Here is a 19,470-nt window from a genome sequence, read left to right as displayed (position 1 = left end):
GGGGTACTTTCTGAAAAAATGACATCCTCTACAGCAGAGGTCACCAACCCGTCGATCGCGATCGACTGGTCGATCTCGGAGGCTTTCCCAGTCGATCTTGGGGGATGAGGAAAGAAATTGGAAGATTATACAGAAATACACTGCAGTATATCTGATTGGCGTTCACATTACATGTCTTCCGATAGGCCCACTACAGCTTTCCCCCTCTGTGTCGCAGGGTCCTTTTTTTTAACTCCTGCTGCTTACATCTTACGTCTCTGAGCATCGTCACCATGGTGATAGCCTTGCAATACAGTTCAGGGTTCTCCACGAGTGGTTTTAGAGGTGCGGGCCGTCCCCCTTTCTGTGATTCCCGCCCCCATTTAATTTCTGCCGCCCCTTTACAAAAGGAAGCATGATATTGCCTATAAAACCGTGAGGATATAACCTGGCTGTCAGTGTTACTGTAGCTCTTGAAGTGTTTCCATGGAGTGGTGGATCGGACTCGAGCCTGGCATGAACCGCTCCGACGCGCTATAATGACACCAATCTATCACCAGCCAATCAGGAGACTTAATCAAACGCATCCCCCGCCCACCAATCGATCACCAGCCAATCAGGAGACTTAATCAAATGCATCCCCTGCCCACTTGTGTCCGCGTCTGAGACGTTGAATTTTCACAGAAGGAGGGAAGAAGTTGACTGAGGTAAGACTGTGTGATAAATTAACGAATGAATAAGAGAGGAATTTCAACATATAGGGCTCAAGTTTGTTACCGTTAAATAAGCATTGCTTGTACAGTAGCGTTATGTTGTTACAATGCTGACCCACTTTTAATGTGCCAAGTACCGACTGTAGGCGGTAACATGCTAATTAGCTTGCTGTCAAGTTTTTCCTTTGTCGAGCTTTAAGCGTAAGGTCATGGATGTTACTGCTGCTTGTTCCTGCCGTAATATGATGCGTGATATGAACCTAACTATAAGGCACTCACTGACCGTGTTCAGTCAGAGCCATCACATTGACTTGAGTTGCGTGATGAACTGTAACCTCTGTAGCATGACAGCAGCCATTGGTAGTAGCATCACTGCAAGTTCATATTTGTCTTTATTGTGTGTGTATGGTTAAAGAAAATCAGTTCATGTTGAATTGAAGTTGTCATTTTGTCACTTAAGTTACAATTTGTGATATATCATCACTGGTGTGTTGTAATTTTGACAATTTCCATTTTATGTTGCTGTGAAATTAATTAATTTAGTGTTACAATACAAACAAGACAGTGCAACTGATGTTAACAGTTCAGCTTTCTCATTACAATATTATTAGTTGATATTAATAACAATCTGAGTCATTGGTGGTTCATTCATTCTGCTCACTACAGATATAGGCCTATATATTTTTTGTGTATAGTTAATTTCCATTGTATGTTGTACTGAAATTAAGTCATTTAGTCAGCTCTCACAAGAAATTAAAAAGTTGGACCAGGGTCTTAAATCTTATTCAGTTAAAATTAGGCTAAATAAAAAGCCTCAACTTGAAACAGTCTAGTCTGGATTTCTTTTTCTGTCAACGCTTCAAGGGGTAGATTTTGCTTGCCATCTAGGCAGAGGTTAGGGATCTCGGGCATAAAAAGGTTGGTGACTACTGCTCTACAGGATCACCTCAAGGATGCGTTTTGTTTCCTCTGCTCTACATTCTGTATACTGATGACTGCCGTAACCAGTATGCAAACCGACACATACTGAAATTTGCAGATGATTCAATTATTCTTAGCCTTCTCCATGGAAATGAAACAGATCATGGTCTTGTTTTAGATGATTTTATTGCCTGGTGCGACAGTTCTCACCTTCACCTGAATGTCACAAAAACAAAGGACATGGTCATTGACTTTAGGCGCAACCCCCTCCCTGCTCTGACCACTATCATCAAGGGGCAGGCTATCAGCGTGGTAGACTCTTATAAGTACTTGGGTAGTTGGATTGACAATAATGCCGCTTTTCCACTACCAACGCGGCTGAGTTGGGCTGAGCCGTACCGTGCTGAGTTGGGCTGAGTCGAGCTGAGTGGGGCTGTTGGAGTTGCATTTCGACTACAACCGCGCTGAACCGTGCTGGCTGGAAGTGGGTGGACACATTGGGTGGAGTTAGCGAAAGTGGGTGGACGTCACGTGATGTCGTTAGGCGGCGCAAACAGTGACATCAGTGACCTTTTAAGCGGTAGTCTCACGACCCGGATAGTAAACAATAAACATGGAGGACATGGAGTCGTTAGTGTTGCTGGTCTTGGTGCTGTAGCTTGTTCTCACCGATAACGCCAACAGATACTGGCAAGAGCATATAGATGAGGCGAGGCGCATTAGGCTTCAGAAATTCTCGTAATTCGTAATTCTTCTTCTTCCGGGTTTACGGTGTTTACAGATCCCAGCGTGCTCGCGGGGCGTATGTGGGCGTGTGAGGACACTCCTCCTCACCAATCAGTGCACAGGGGAGTGTCTCCTCACGCCCCTAGCCCCACTCGGCTCGGTTTGGCTCGCTTCAGCCCCACTCCAAAACCGTGCGAGTTTTGGGAGCTGAGTAGGGCTGAAGCGAGCTGAGTCATGCTGTTCTGAGGTAGTCAAAACGCGAGCCATGTCGGGCTGAAGTGAGCTGAAAAAGGGTAGTGGAAAAGGGCCATAAGTTAAATTTTAATATTAACATAGAACACATATGTAAAAAAAAGCCAACAACGTCTCTTTTGTCTACGTAAGCTAGCTAAATTCAATGTTGATAAAACCATGGTGACTCTTTTTTATAGATCCTACATTGAATCAGTTTTATCATTTTCTATATCTTGTTGGTTTAATAACCTCAGTGTGAAAGCCAAAAACTCCCTCGCCAAAATTGTGAAGGTCAGTGGTAAAATCATCGGTGCCCAGCAAAGCAGCCTCACTGACCTGTACAAGAAAGCCACCTTGAGGAAGGCTGAGTCTATTTTATCTGTCACTGCCCACCCTCTCCACTCTGAAGTCCAGCTACTTCCATCTGGTTCACGCTTTAGGTTCCCCTCTGTCAAAACCAACAGATCTAGATTTTCATTTGTCCCCAGTGCCATTTCCCTGTTAAACTCAGATCCTCACTGATCACTTGACTTGATCTCTGGTGTTGTTTATGGCATTTTATGCTGTGATGATGATTTTATTTTATTATGATGTTTTTATTTTTTTCTTTTAACCTTTTAACTTTTTAATGACCTTTATGGTCTGTCCTGTGTTATGTGTTGTCTATATGTGTTTATGTTGTCTTGCTGCACACTCAGGCCCTGTTTACATTATTTCGAATCAGCGGATCATCAGATTAACGTTTTTAAAACGATTCGCGTACACACACAAAATTTCTGTGCCCGCAACAAAACCGTTCCCCGTGCACACAGCAACGCCAATACACGGATACGCTAATCACATGACTAATTAGACGGCACGTCACATGATCCCAGTGCATATCGGGCATGCGCAACTCACTCACCACTTGCAAGTGGAAGGATGTCGTTGTAAAAAATGAAGTATGCCAACCTGTTATCGGCGGTACTGGTACTACAATGACGCCTTTTTTACACCGTGTATGGCCTTCGTGTTTATGCTAGAAGGATCTAACAGTGTTCAGTACACTCTTCACCTCGCAGAACGGCCGTTTTTTGCGATTACAACAAGACTATTTAGTGCTACGGTAACCAACACACTTCCTGTATTGCTCATTCACTTAATGACTTCCTCAACACACTTCCTGTATTGCTCATTCACATGACCAACGTGGCATGACCAATGCCAGCGAATCAGGAAGGTGGATGTCACAGTGACGTCGTCCAATGACGACGTCAGCTAGAGCTCAGCACTGCGTATCCTCGTTCCTCAATGTTTACACAGCACCGGATCAGATACATACCGTATTTTCTGGACTATAGAGCGCACCTGTATATAAGCCGCATCCGCTCTATTTTTAAAAAAAAATTTAAAAAAAGATATACAAGCCGCACCGGGCTATAAGCCGCAGATATCCATGTTGAAAAATTAGATATTTACTGCATGTACAGAACGATTTTGTACTGTAAATGTACATGTATGTACCTGAACAGATTCTTTCCGAACAGTGCCTTTTAACACGGCAGCAACTTTGCTGATTAAAACGGAACAGAACCAAGAGAAAATAACCGGTATTTATTTACCTTCATTTCTCCTGTGTTTGAAACCACAAGTCACTTTAATCATCTTCGCTGGATTTGAAAATAATTACCAGTTAGTAATTTGTCGTGCGTGTTCTATCTGCTAAAGATCTGCTAATTCTTCTTTGCATTGATTTTTCGTCTATCTTATTTTTGATTCTACTTCCGGTTAGAGCGCCCCTAGCGGTGGAAGAAAAATCCACAGAATAGCCGCACCTTTGTATAAGCCGCATGGTTCAAAACCTAGGAAAAAAGTAGCGGCTTATAGTCCAGAAAATACGGTACTGGGTTGAATACGTGGGCCCTGGCGGATTCAAACTGTTCCGCCTGTGGAGTCGTTTTCCGGCGTTTTAATGTGCACGGACAGTGCATCCGCAACGAAAACGATACGGATACGGTCTAATGTAAACACCACCTCAATCACCCCTTTGGGGACAATAAAGTTGAAAGTTGAAGTTGATTTTTAATATGTGTGGGACCTGATGGTTTTAGTTGTGATGTGATTTCATCCCTGAATGATTCTTTTCCCATGACATCACATGGGAACGTGTATAAATAACAATAACACACGATAACGCATCCACTCTGTTCGTTTCTCCATCTTGTCACTCATGATGTGGTGATCTGCAGCATTAAACACAGAGAGTCTTCCATTTGCATTTTCACCAGCAGCCTTAGTAAAGCAGAGGGTTTTTATTTTTTTCCCCCTGTTCCTGAGGGTTTTTGTCTCCAGAATGTGAAGGAGAAGCCCCCTGAGTGTACACCTTCCATTGTAATGGCATGTATCCCTCGACACCATGGCAGTCCTGAGACTGAACGTACCTGAGAGAGCGGCGAGAGAAAGCATGCAGCCAGCCCTGTGCAGATTGACCTTGTCCTGTTAGTAAAAGCTCTTAAAACAGCCACTTTCCCGAGCATCAGGCTGGGTCAGAGCACATTCCCCTGCCTGGTTAATGGCTGTCAGATTTGCTGGCTGAGCTGTGAACCCCCTCCCCAGGTGCCTCGGTGTCACCTGGGCCTGCCACTCTAGAAATCACAGCCTGAGAGCTACACAAGCACCGAATCCATTCAACCCAGATTGCAGAACCCTGGTGAGCACGGGCTCCAAGACGACACCGGCCTTCCACTGGATCTGGGAGGAAAATCACAGCCTGCCACTCATTACTCGAACACTGACTTCATTCCACAGAAAGACTGATGCCTTTAAAACCTTTGAAACATACGGCTCGGGGACACAATGCAGCTTCTAATCTGGTGCAGCAAATTTAATTAAAATCCTCGTGTGGATCATAATGATGAACGGAAAGAATGGAAATAGCAGCAAATCTCTGTTATTTCACTGCGGGGCAAAGTAGAGCAGGAAACTCACAGTCATAAACTCAACGACTGACAAAATATGCTAATGATGGTGTATTGTGATTCATTATTAGCTAAACATTCGATACTGTAACCATTTAAGGGTTTCACAGCAACCAGGGTGAAAATCAACATAATCACAACGTTTGCAATTAAATTTTCACATTTGCCCCTTCCCTCAGTTTCCCAAATAATAATAATAATAATAATAGTAATAATAATAATAATAATAGCATTTAGTATAAATACGGAGGTGATTATAGAAAATCGTGCACTCTGATTGGTCGAGAGATTCGGACTATTTCTCGATAATCACCTCGAGTAACTCTGCAAAATGACGGCTAATCGCTTTGTCACCGTAAGTGAGGAAGAATTACATACGATGAAATAAAATGCTGTTCCTAAATAAAAGCACTAAAGATGCTACAAAGTTCGGTCTAAAACTATTCAAAGGTAAGGTGGATTTGTGATTTATTTTATCCATTTCAAAACAACGTACTTTATGTGATGGCATTGATAAGTGACACAAGTCTGCGCTGCAAAGTTATTACATTTACATGACGCTTTTAAAGTTTGAATAAATTATTTTCTTTTTAAATATGATTTTTTTTTTAATAATCACCTGTGTATTTATACTAAAACGATTATCCAACTCAGGCTCAGTGAATATCGTTGATTATTATACATACAAGCCACTTTTTTCATGGAGTAAAAACGTGTTCTATTCCCTTCTAGTGGGTTTATTGATGGCATGCAATATTGTTTTCATATCACTTATCCTTCATGTATTACACCACTCTCCCCAATGGAGAATGAGCGTGCAATATTGTTATAATATTGCACGTTGTCAAGACAACACAACGTCACACATCGGAGCTCATGCGAAGATCCAGTAACAAAACTTTTCTGCTGCGCATGCGCACAAACATTTCTTTGTCGACCAGGAAAGAGAGAAGATGAAGCTATAGTGGGGCGGTTTAGCTCGAATATTCAAAAGGATTGTGCATTTTGTGATACAAGCATCAAATTTGGCACAAATGTACATTGATATATGGCGAACATTTTCAGATATTGAGCCACTCGGAATTCTCCCTTCATGTCCACCATATTGGAATTCAAAATGGCCGCCATTTGAAATCTACATTTTCGATTATCTTTGGGTCTAATGCTGCTATTGACTCGATTCTGGTGTCTAAATGTATGTTTTGGGGGGCAAGGAATCCAATGGTAACAATCTGCATCGCATATTTTGTACCAATGAGCCGCCATATTGGATTTCAAAATGGCCGTTGTTTGAAATCTACATTTTCGATTATCTTTGGGTCTAATGCTGCTATTGACTCGATTCTGGTGTCCAAATGTATGTTTTGGGAGGAAAGGAATCCGATGGTTACAATCTGCATTGTGTATCTTTATAAATTAGCCAACATATTGGATTTCAAAATGGCCGCCACTTGAATTCTACATGTGCGATTACCTCTGGGTCAAATATTTTTATAGTACATGACAATATTTGCTGGTATCCATTTTTCAAAATGACATACTTTATTACAGTACTCCACTTAATTCATGAGAGATGAATATTCATCATCATGTATTTTTGACAAGACAACATTTTACTCAAAGTCTGTGAAGTAAAAATTGTTTTGACAAGTTTGAGTTATTGATTAGATTCTGTGTTGTTCTAGGTTTGATATGGAACCTGAAGGAGTTCCAACAGTTAAGCAATAGGCTAATTATCCTAAAGTAGGTGAAGGTGACGGGCAGCACGGTGGTGTAGTGGTTAGCACTGTTGCCTCACAGCAAGAAGGTCCTGGGTTCGAGCCCAGCGGCCGATGAGGGCCTTTCTGTGTGGAGTTTGCATGTTCTCCTCATGTCTACATGGGTTTCCTCCGGGTGCTCCAGTTTCCCCCACAGTCCAAAGACATGCAGGTTAGGTTAACTGGTGACTCTAAATTGACCGTAGGTGTGAATGTGAGTGTGAATGGTTGTCTGTGTCTATGTGTCAGCCCTGTGATGACCTGGCAACTTGTCCAGGGTGTACCCCGCCTTTTGCCCGTAGTCAGCTGGGATAGGCTCCAGCTTGCCTGCGACCCTGTTGGAGAGGATAAGTGGCTACAGATAATGAATGGATGGATGGATGGAAGGGTGAAGGTGACTGCATTGTCAAGCAGGAGAAGGTGTGTGTTCCTGAAAGTTTAACTGGAACAACTAGATAATGCTGATGAACAAGAATGAGCATCTATTCCGTCCTCTGCCTCTTGGTTACTTACTCAGTCACTGACTTTTGGTGGATGACTTCCTCATGATTGTACCAAATTCTTTCCTTTTTTTAAAATGATGGATTTAATATTGCTCTGTGGGTGCTCCAAGTTTGGGATATTTTTTTAATAACCAAACCCTAATTGACACTTTTTCAGAACCTTGTCCTGCATGTGTTTTCATAGGTTATTGATTTTCATGATGCTGTTTGCTTAAGTATGCTCTCTAATAAACCCTGGAGCTTTCTACAATCAAATCACTGTCTTTAGAATGGAAATCACCTCATAGTTTCTGGAAACTTTCAGCTGATTTAACCATAACTAATTTAGGGGTTTTACACCAATGGAGGGTGAATAGTTGACAAATTAATTTTTTTATTTGTAAATAATTTTGCAAACTATACTGATCAATCCATTTCTCAATAATATGGGCTATTTTGTGTAGAGACATGACATACAGCTCTGGAAAAAAAAGAAATAAGAGACCACTTAAATCTTTTTCTTAAATCAGCATCTCTGTGTACGGCAGCCATTTCATTCCAGTGTCTGTGCTGGGATTCCAACACATCTCATTTTACTTAATGAGGTATTGATTAGGTCATCACCTGCACCAAATATTATTTAATGAGGAAAAGTATAAAATCCACTGATGTGGTCATCACTATCCTCTTGCAATAGGACCAGTCTGGATGGCAAACACAGTGCTAGTATTACCTTAAATTTAATTGGAATATAAAAATATCTATTCTTCATGTAACAGTCCACAGAATGGAAACAACAGGGAAGTGAAGTTTAGGTCAGATAAGCGCAAATGTAGATTTCAAATGGCGGCCATTTTGAATTCCAATATGGCGGACATGAAGAGAGAATTCCAAGTGGCTCAATATCTGAAAATGTTCGCCATATGTCAATGTACATTTGTGCCAAATTTGGTGCTTGTATCACAAAATGCACAATAGGTTAGCTATGCTGCCCCACTACTAATCTAGTGCTTGGTTTAAGCACTAAATAAATAAATAAACTGAAAACTGAAACTAAAGATCCACTGAACACCTGAAAGGCTACCAAAACTTCCTTATATATTCTTCACGCATATTTACAAGAGAAAAACATACAAACAGACATCGAAAAACTGGACAAGAGACACATGTAAAACTTCCGGACTAGCAAGTGATTGTGACAGTTTGTAAACAAACATGGCCATGAGGTTTGCTTCATTAAAAGCAGAAGATTTAGAGAGAATTTTGAAAGAGAAAGATGCACTGAACACCCAAAAGGCTACCAAAACTTCACTGGATATTCTTCATGCATTTAATCTTCCGCATTAAATATATGGAAAAGCTGGAAAAGATGCACATCAGAGATGTAAAACTTCCACACTAACGAGTGACTGTGACTGTACACAAACATGGCTGCAAGGTTTGCTTCATTAAAAGCGGAAGATTTAAAGTGGAAGATTGAAAGCGGGAGATATATTTTGAAAGAGAATTTTGAAAGAGAAAGACGCACTGAACACCCAAAAGGCTACCAAAACTTCCCTGGATATTCTTCACGCACATTTACAAGAGAAAAACATACCATCGGACATTGAAAAACTGGAAGAGAGAGCAATAGCAGAAATATAAAGTTCTACTTGGAGGTGAGGAAAAATGATGGAGGCTTTTACAAGAGGACTTCACTCGTGGACTTCACTCAGCAAAGCCCTTTTGTTTTGAACAACTGCAATGTAATAATTAACTACAACTAAAAGTAACTTTGAACTTGAACCATCAACCTTATTGCTTGTATATAAGTTGGGTTGGGGCGGCACGGTGGTGTAGTGGTTAGCGCTGTCGCCTCACAGCAAGAAGGTCCGGGTTCAAGCCCCGTGGCCGGCGAGGGCCTTTCTGTGCGGAGTTTGCATGTTCTCCCCGTGTCCGCGTGGGTTTCCTCCGGGTGCTCCGGTTTCCCCCACAGTCCAAAGACATGCAGGTTAGGTTAACTGGTGACTCTAAATTGAGCGTAGATGTGAATGTGAGTGTGAATGGTTGTCTGTGTCTATGTGTCAGCCCTGTGATGACCTGGCGACTTGTCCAGGGTGTACCCCGCCTTTCGCCCGTAGTCAGCTGGGATAGGCTCCAGCTTGCCTGCGACCCTGTAGAACAGGATAAAGCGGCTAGAGATGATGAGATGAGATAAGTTGGGTTGTTGTTCAGGCTTTTTGGACTTGTACCATTTTTATTGTTAGAACTTTGACTTTGTACATTGGATTGACAGAACATTGAATTACATTCGATCAGAATCAGCATTCAATATTGGTAAGTTACCGCCCTGTTCTTAACTTTCTGTAAAATCTTTAATTGTTCCGTCGAATGTGTATGTATAATCTCATCTCATCTCATTATCTCTAGCCACTTTATCCTGTTCTACAGGGTCGCAGGCAAGCTGGAGCCTATCCCAGCTGACTACGGGCGAAAGGCGGGGTACACCCTGGACAAGTCGCCAGGTCATCACAGGGCTGACACATAGACACAGACAACCATTCACACTCACATTCACACCTACGGTCAATTTAGAGTCACCAGTTAACCTAACCTGCATGTCTTTGGACTGTGGGGGAAACCGGAGCACCCGGAGGAAACCCACACGGACACGGGGAGAACATGCAAACTCCACACAGAAAGGCCCTCGTCGGCCACGGGGCTCGAACCCGGACCTTCTTGCTGTGAGGCAACAGCGCTAACCACTACACCACCGTGCCGCCCCTGTATGTATAATAATAATAATAATAATAATAATAATGGCTTTTTTTCATGGTCTATCAGATATATTCCATTCAGCTACTCGTCTTCGACTCGTTCAATATCATGCTGGCTGAATGGAACATATCTGATAGACCTCACAAAGCCAGCCAATATTATTTAAATAATAACCTCGACCTCGACTTCATCTCACTTATTATTCACCAATATTCACTTCGCCTTCAGGGAATAATTGTTAATTGATCCAACATGGCCTGTTAACCTACTCAGTTAAGTACTAGTTAATAATGTGCTTATTTGAAACAGGACATACATTATGCCACAAATAGAGAAGCAATTTGAATCAGTTAGTTTACAAATAGTGCAAAATTTCAACCATAGGCTTTGATAACAAACACAATCTTTATCATTTTCATGTCTGTCCTATGTTTCGAGTCGATCACAAAGAGTCAAGAGAAATGAGGCACTTTGCTCTCACAGAGTTGTGCAGATTATGATTTTTAAATAAAGTCCACAGTGTATAGAAAATGTGAGTGATTTTGATGTGTTTCTATGGAGTTTGTAAAGTGAGAAGGATAAAGAGATAAAGTGTAAGACGGGGGCAGCACAGCGTGCGGTCTGGAGTCTGTGGAATGAAGCTCGTGTTAAAGTGAACTGAATAAACTCGTCTTGACTTGACGAGTCCACTGGCCTTAAGAAGCTTTGGAGGAAGAGCATCTGCTTAACCTGCCTGTTAATGTTCCTCGAGAAGAACATTCTTTATGATTCTACTGCTGTGGAATAAAGTCATGACTTTGATTACAATGTGGTGAATATAATCTGAGCTTTACGCCACAGAAACACGTTTCACTGAGTAAACACAGCCCAGTGCTCAGTCCTCAGGCTCCGGAACACCACCAGATGGTCTTCAGTGGCACCTCATTCCCTTTTCTTATATTAGACATCATCACACTCATCTTTTCAGATGCCTCTGCTTTCAGGTTCCTCCATTTCTCACTGCTCCTCCTGACCGTCCGTGAAACCGACACGTAAGGGATAATGTACTGTACAGCGAGCCCCGGTCAATCATCAAGTCTGACATAAAACAGTGTCTTAGAAATAGCTTACTGTGTATAATGACTAAATTTAGCATGATGAATTATTAATGATGAATACATTACTATAGTCAGTGATGTGGACATGTGATGAGGCCTGATTCCCGACCCTGAAGTTGATTATTTTCCCAAAACAGCATGTTCTTAAGTTCTTTATTCCTCTTATACCACCACAGTGTGTGTAAAATCTCACCAAGAGGAACGCCGTGCTGTTTATATAAATGTCTCAATGATGCATTGTGTCCAGAGCGGAAACACATCCTGAGCTTCATTTGAATGACATCAAATGATCCAGTGTCTGTCTCTGTGGCTTTGTTCAGTCCAGACTCATCACCTCTCTCTCTCTCTCTCTCTCTTTTCTCCATCTCCACAGGCTGTGGAAACCAACCTGGCCTCCAAAGACAGTCACTGGGTGTTTGTGAATGAGGTAAGAAAGTATTTCACGTACTTTCCTGACTTTGCATTCGTCTTTCTCATCAGGAGCAGAAACTCTTTGTGTTCGGTGCATGAGATTTGTTTCAAAGAGCTACAGTGTCTTGAAAAGTATTCGTCCCCCCTTGGTGTTTGTCCTGTTTTGTCGCATTACAAGCTGGAATTAAAATGGATTTTGGAGGGTTAGCACCATTTGATTGACACAACATGCCTACCACTTTAAAGGTGCACATTATTGTGTGCAATCAAAGTGTCACATGATCTGTCACATAATCAACCTGTTCTGGAAGGACCCTGACTCTGCAACACTACTAAGCAAGCAACATGAAAACCAAGGAGCCTCCAAACAGGTCAGAGACAAAGTTGTGGAGAAGTACAGATCAGGGTTGGGTTATAAAAAATATCCCAAACTTTAAATATCCCACGGAGCACCATTAAATCCATTATAGCAAAATGGAAAGAATATGGCACCACTACAAACCTGACAAGAGAAGGCCCCGCCCACCAAAACTCACAGACCGGGCAAGGAGGGCATTAATCAGAGATGTAACAAAGACACCAGATATAACACTGAAGGAGCTGCAAAGATCCACAATGGAAGATGGGAGTATCTGTCCTTAGGACCACTTTAAGCCGTACACTCCACAGAGCAGGGCTTTATTGAAGAGTGGCAAGAAAAAAATCATTGCTTAAAGAAAACACGTTTGGAGTTTGCACAACAGCATGTGGCAGACTCCCCAAACACATGGAAGAAGATTCTCTGGTCAAATGAGACTAAAATTGATCTTTTTGGCCATCATGGGAAACACCATGTGTGGCACAAACCCATCACCCTGAGAACACCATTCCTACAGTGAAGCATGGTGGTGGCAGCATCATGCTGTGGGGATGTTTTTCATCTGCAGGGACAGGAAAGCTGGTCAGGACTGAAGGAAAGATGGATGGCACTAAATACAGGGCAATTCTGGAGGAAAACCTGTTTGAGTCAGCCAGAGGTTTGAGACTGGGACGAAGGTTCATGTTCCAGCAGAACAATGACCCTAAACATACTGCTAGAGCTGCACTTGATTGGTTTAAAGGGAAACATTTAAATGTCTTGGAATGGCCTAATCAAAGCCCAGACCTCAATCCAATTGAGAATCTGTGGCATAACTTGAAGATTGCTGTCCACCAACGCAACCCATCTAACTTGAAGGAGTTGGAGTAATTGCAACTGTAATTGCAGCAAAAGGTGGCTCTACAAAGTATTGACTTTGGGGGGTGGGGGGTGAATACCTATGCAGACACTCTAGATTTCTGTTTTTTCATCTTAATTATTGCTTGTGTCACAATAAAACAACAATTTTCACCTTTAACTTGTAGGCATGTTGTGTAAATCAAATGGTACTAACTCTCCAAAAATCTATTTTAATTCCAGCTTGTTATGCAACAAAACAGGGCAAGCACCAAGGGGGATGAATACTTTTGCAAGAGACTGCATTTTATAAAAAAATTATGAGTGTAACATCATCATCATGCTGCATCGTACTGGTTGCGCCTTTAAAATGACATCATTTCACTTTGTCATTTCTAAGAATTATGAAAACATATTCATTCCTGAAAAAAAGCTCTGAGATCTTGTGAAATTTATTACTTTTTTTTTTTGTGAATATAGGAAATCTTTGAGCTGTGGTGTGGTGACGTCTCGAGCTGCTACAAAACGCCTAAAAACTCACGTGTGTCCTAAAACTGCACCGCTGCAAACTGATGTACCTCAGTTCTACCCTGTTACCCATCTGAGAACTTTACATGGACTTTACAGAAACTGAACAAATTATTCATGAGTAATTAATGCAGAGACGCTAATGGCACTCCAGAATGCAAACGTGACAAAATCCATTAAGCTTTAATTTATTAATATAATACACTACTAGCTCAGATTTCTTTTAGCAGTGACTCACTGGGTATAATGGAAGTGATTTAGTAAAGAAACTTGACTTTGGGTTTTGTTTTTTTAAATAATTCATACTACAGTGGGCACTTCAGATAATCTAAGGAAAATAATAATAATAATAAAAAGTAAAATGTATAATCGTAAATTTTTCTGTAAACGTCAGTTGAAGGATGAATATATTCTCAACAGGATATAGAATCACCTGCTTTGATATTTTTAGAAAAACATCCTTGTGTTATGTCATTTTATTTCTGTTATGTTCGGTCCAATCCATTCTGTCATTTAATATAAACACTGGAGCTTCTGATTTCATGAAATCCTCATTTTAAAGGAAGAAAGTTTTACTGCTGATACTTAAATAAGTAAAATTTCATTACAGGGCATCTGCGTTGTGTGTGTGTGTGTGCGCGCCGCCACACATAATATTCACATTTATTATTATTATTATTATTATTATCAGCAGCAGCACATCTTTACAGATTCTGTCCCTGTTTCTCTCATTTGACATTCCTTAAATGGTCGTGTTTCCTGAAGTCATTTCCGGTTGCCATGGAAGCTAATTAGTGCCACTTGTTGTCTGTAACTTGTTATTAGTGTGTATATTTAGATGTCCTTCCTTCACTGAGAGTACTGGATGAATAACTCCTGCATTAGTGACTCATGAATTTCATGACCTTGTGTTTTGACCTCTCAGGCTTTCACTCTTCCTGTGTTTTGATTTTTTTGCATTTCTTCAAACACACATTATTAAAATACGCACCCAACCTCCACATTCCGCATATATACAGTAATTAATCACTGAGTTCAGGCCGAGGATTTAATCCTGAAATCACACACTTCATGATTCAGAGCTCAGACATAACACCACACTTTCCAGAAGCTGTACAGAAGTTACGTGATGGTTACACACATGGGGGGGTAGTTTGTCTAAAACAGAGATGTGTCTCAGTTACACTCGATTCCAAACTTGAACTTTTTTTTATATCGGAGAAAATGGCTTGGTTATTTTTCTCATGATATTGTATGATGGTATGGAAACCCTACAGGATTAAACAGGCTGATTTTGTGGCTGTGCCTATAAATATTAAATATGTAAATAGCTCCACTCTGATTACATTACATTACAGGCATTTAGCAGATGCTTTTACCCAGAGCGATGTACAAGTGCAAAAGTCAAGTACCAGAAGGGCTGAACTTCTATACAAGGAAGTTCTAGTGCCAACTGAACAAGTGACAGAATAACACTTCATGTAATATTCTGTTGAAATACCAACAATCAGCAAACAGCTAAAGAAAACAATTCAACCATACAAATGAGCTGACAGTACAACTAAATAGACAAAAATAAAACTCCAACAGCTAACCCCAGGCTAGACAATACACAGACTTTGTTGGTCTAGACAGATACGCAGTGACACAGTGGGCAGGGAAGCAGGGGAGAGGTGCAGCCTGAAGAGGTGAGTCTTCAGTTTGCGCTTGAAGGTGGTCAGGGATTCGGCAGTTCTGACTTCAGTGGGAAGGTCATTCCACCAACAGGGAGCCAGGACAGACAGCAGTCTTGAGAGGGCCGGGCAGGAATGGAGAGGAGGAGGGGCCAGGTGGTCAGTAGTAGCGGAGCAAAGGGATCGGGCCTGCATGTAGGGGCAGATCAGTCTCTGGAGGTATGCTGGCCCTAACCCCTTGACAGCCTGGTAAGCTAGCACCAAGGTCTTAAATTTGATACAAGCTGTGATAGGTAAACAGTGAAGGGCAACAAGCAGAAGGGTAATGTGGGAGGATCGAGGGAGGTTGTAGACCAGGTGAGCTCCAGTGTTCTGGATGAGCTGCAGGGGTCTGATGTCAGATGCTAGAAGGACAGCAAAACTAGAGTTGCAGTAGTCCAAGCGGGAGAGGATCAGTGCTTGGACTAGGAGCTGATCAGAGTAAGTGGTGAGGAAGGGGCGGATCCTTCAGATGTTGTAAAGGAGAAATCTACACATCCGGGTCACTGCAGCGATGTTCGCTGAGGAAGAGAGTCTGTCATCAAACACCAGCCCTAGGTTCCTCACACTGGGTGAAGGTGACCTAGAGATGTCTCCCAGGGAGATGACAATGTCCAGGGGTGGAGAGGATGGAGCAGGAATGTAGATCACCTCCATCTTGCTTGGGTTGAGTTTCAGGTGATGGTTGTCCATCCAGCTCTGGATGTCATGCAGGCAAGCAGAGATGCATGCAGAGACCTGTGTGTCAGAAGGAGGAAAAGAGAGAAACAACTGGGAGAGGGAGGTGGCACATGCTGCATTAACTGCCTCACTGATGGAGAGAAGTCTCTGAGTCTCAGTTGAGTGTCTGGCTTGGAAGCCGTACTGGTTGGGATCCAGGAGGTTGTTTTGAGAGAAAAGAGGAGAATTGGTTAGCAACAGCAAGTTCAAGTGTCTTTGATAGGAAGGGGAGAAGAGAAACTGGGTGGTAGTTCTGGATGACAGAGGAGTCTAGGGTATTGTTTTTTTTTCAGTAGAGGGGTGATGTGGGCCCGTTTGAAGCTGGAGGGAAAGTATCCAGAGGACAAGGAGGAGTTGTCAAGGGAGGTAATAAATGGAAGGATGTCAGGAGTGATACTCTGGAGGAGAGATGAGTGCTCAGGAGGTAGGATGATGAGAGAGCAGTAGCTGGGAGACATCTGAAATGGAAAGAGGGGAAAAAGCAGAGAGCAAGGGGGAAGAGACAGGGAGGCAGGTGGGGAAGCCAGGGGTGGTGAAACAGTTACAGATGGACATCATCTTTTCCTCAAAAAAGACCACAAAGTCTTCTGCAGTGATGGAAGACTGAGGTGCAGCTGGTGAAGCGCTGAGGAGAGAAGAGAAAACAGAATAGTTGATGAGGGTTGGAAATGGAGGTATGAATTTTGGAATGATAAAACTTGATCTTAGCTGATGTGAGTGAAGCTGTGAACTCAGCCAGGAGGGACTGGTAGTGAGACAAGTCAGCTGGGGCCCTGGATTTTCTCCACTTCCGCTCTGCTGCTCGTAGGCTGCTTCTGTTGGAGCGAAGTGATTGACATCCATTGACTAGGAGGGGAAGATTTTGCTGGCCTGGAGACAAGAGGAGATAATGTGTCACGTGATAAGGCGAGAGAGGAGAGCAGAGAAGATGCAGCAGATTCAGTGGGGAGATTGGAGAAGGATTCAAGGGGGGGAGGGAAGCAGTGACAGAGGAGGCAAGAGAGGAGGGACAGAGGGAGCAGAGGTTACAATGGACTATAACAGTGGGGGTAGGAGGAGGGAGGATGGATAGAGAGGAAGGGGGAATGAAATGAAGTGGTGGTCAGACAGATGGAGAGGGGTAACTGTGGGATCTGAGGCAGAGCAGTTTCTGAGGAATTCCAGGTCAAGAAGGTTGCCAACTTTATGGGTTGGAGGTGAGTGCAGCAGGGAGAGATCAAAGGAGTGGAGTAGTGAAAGGAAGGCAGCAGAGTGGGAGGCTTCTAGGTGAAGGTTGAAGTCTCCCAGGAGCATCAGTGGGATGCCATCTTCTGAGAAGTAACTGAGTAGGAGGTCCACTTCATCAAAGAAACATCCCAAAGAGCCAGGAGGGCTATAAATGACAATGACAAAGAGGATAACAAGAGAAGAGAGTGAAATTCAAAGAAAGAGATGGAGAGGTGGGAGAATGGAAGAGGTGAAAACTTCCATGACTAAGAGATCAACAAACCAGTGCTGCCACCACAATGACCAGATGGTCAAGGGGTGTGAGAGAAGGAGAAGGAGGTGGAGAGGGCTGTGGCATTTTCAGGTAAAATCCAGGTCTTGGTCAGTGCAAGGATGTGGAGGGACAGGAGGGAGGCATATGCAGAGATGAAGTCAGCCTTCCGTGTGGCAGACTGGTAGTTCCATAATCCAATTGTGATCCAGAAGGTGTCAGTAGAGGGAGCTGAAGGGTAGATGAGCTTGGAGAAGCATCGTCCTCACAGGGGGCCATGGCGATGGAAGTGTATTTTGCAGATGAGTCCACAAACAGGAATGGGGTAGAAACACACAATGAATGGGTAATGGGAGTGGTAGGAGAGGAGGAGAGATTTTGGGAAGGAGCAATGCTATTTGTCACTCAAGGAGTGACACACTAAAAGCCCAGCTAATTAACAAATGAAAAACAGATGGTTGCTTGTGCAATTGAAACTTATGGGCAAATCCCCTTTAGTAGCTAAACAAATGCAAATGCAAGGTAATGGAGTAGCACATGCCCAACAAGCAACAGATAAACAGAGTATTCAACAGATAAAAGCAACAGAAAAGCACAGTCTTCGAATCACGAAAGCAATCAGCAAAAGACAGAAAACAGCCTGTTTTAGAAGTATTCCTTAGCTCCTGTAGCCAATAACGAATGCACTCAACTGATGGCTAACAGCTTTAAAGAGAACTCTGATAGCCACTCCCACTGAATTGTTTTCCTACAGTCTTCTTCACGTTGCTGTTCTTATGATGAAGCAAATATTTCCAAACTATATACATATAATATTTCCAAAGCTTGTGTGGCTTATAATATCGCTAATATTGGGCAAGTTACGTTGCTAAACTAACCCCAAATTACCTACCTACCTACTGAAGCAAGCTCTCGTGGAACTGATCATTGACTAGCTGCCTCCATGAATTCCTATCTTCCATCGCTTTCATCAAGTTTCTCCTGTTCGTATTTTTTTTTCTAACCCCAAAACTAGCAACAACTAACCCCCTGAAATGGTGAAAAAGACCTGGGTAACATTACTGCTCATCTCAGTACTACACATCACGTCATGTCAGGCTCATATCATGTCATGTCACATGCTGCACTGTCACTGGACATCAGCTCACACATCTGCTTTAGTTTATCCATCCATCCATTATCTGTAGCCGCTTATCCTGTGCAGGGTCACAGGCAAGCTGGAGCCTATCCCAGCTGACTATGGGCGAGAGGCAGGGTACCCCCTGGACAAGTCACCAGATCATTGCAGGGCTGACACATAGAGACAAACAACCATTCACACTCACATTCACACCTACGGTCAATTTAGAGCCACCAATTAGCCTAACCTGCATTTTTTTGGACTGTGGGGGAAACCGGAGCACCCGGAGGAAACCCACGCGGACACGGGGAGAACATGCAAACTCCACACAGAAAGGCCCCTGTCAGGCCCACTGGTCTTGAACCCAGAACCTTCTTGCTGTGAGGCGACAGCGCTAACCACTACACCACCGTGCCGCCCCAATACAATACAATACAGTACAATACAATACAATGCTACTTAAGTCCTCAATAACTTAAAACTACTTAACTACTGGCAGGTTGTTTATGGTAATGTTTCATCACTCCATTAAGTTTTCCAGACAAGTATCTGTTATAGCTTGTTTGAAAAATGAAATATAAAATAACGTTTTAAAGGCAGGGCGGCACGGTGGTGTAGTGGTTAGCGCTGTCGCCTCACAGCAAGAAGGTCCGGGTTCGAGCCCCGTGGCCAGCGAAGGCCTTT

The 19,470-nt window shown here is 42.7% G+C and overlaps 1 protein-coding gene across 1 annotated transcript in view; it reads left to right on the top strand.

The window, feature by feature from the left end:
* grid1b (glutamate receptor, ionotropic, delta 1b) overlaps positions 1 to 19,470 on the top strand; it is a 746,554-nt gene that overhangs the window by 624,709 nt on the left and 102,375 nt on the right. The window contains exon 5 of the mRNA XM_060938730.1: positions 11,997 to 12,050. Within this exon, the coding sequence (XP_060794713.1) occupies positions 11,997 to 12,050 (54 nt within the window). The remainder of the gene's footprint in view (positions 1 to 11,996; positions 12,051 to 19,470) is intronic.

Source organism: Neoarius graeffei, chromosome 14 (genome assembly GCF_027579695.1).
Source record: "Neoarius graeffei isolate fNeoGra1 chromosome 14, fNeoGra1.pri, whole genome shotgun sequence".
Taxonomy (NCBI): Eukaryota; Metazoa; Chordata; class Actinopteri; order Siluriformes; family Ariidae; genus Neoarius; species Neoarius graeffei.
This window is presented reverse-complemented; position numbering and strand designations above follow the sequence as displayed.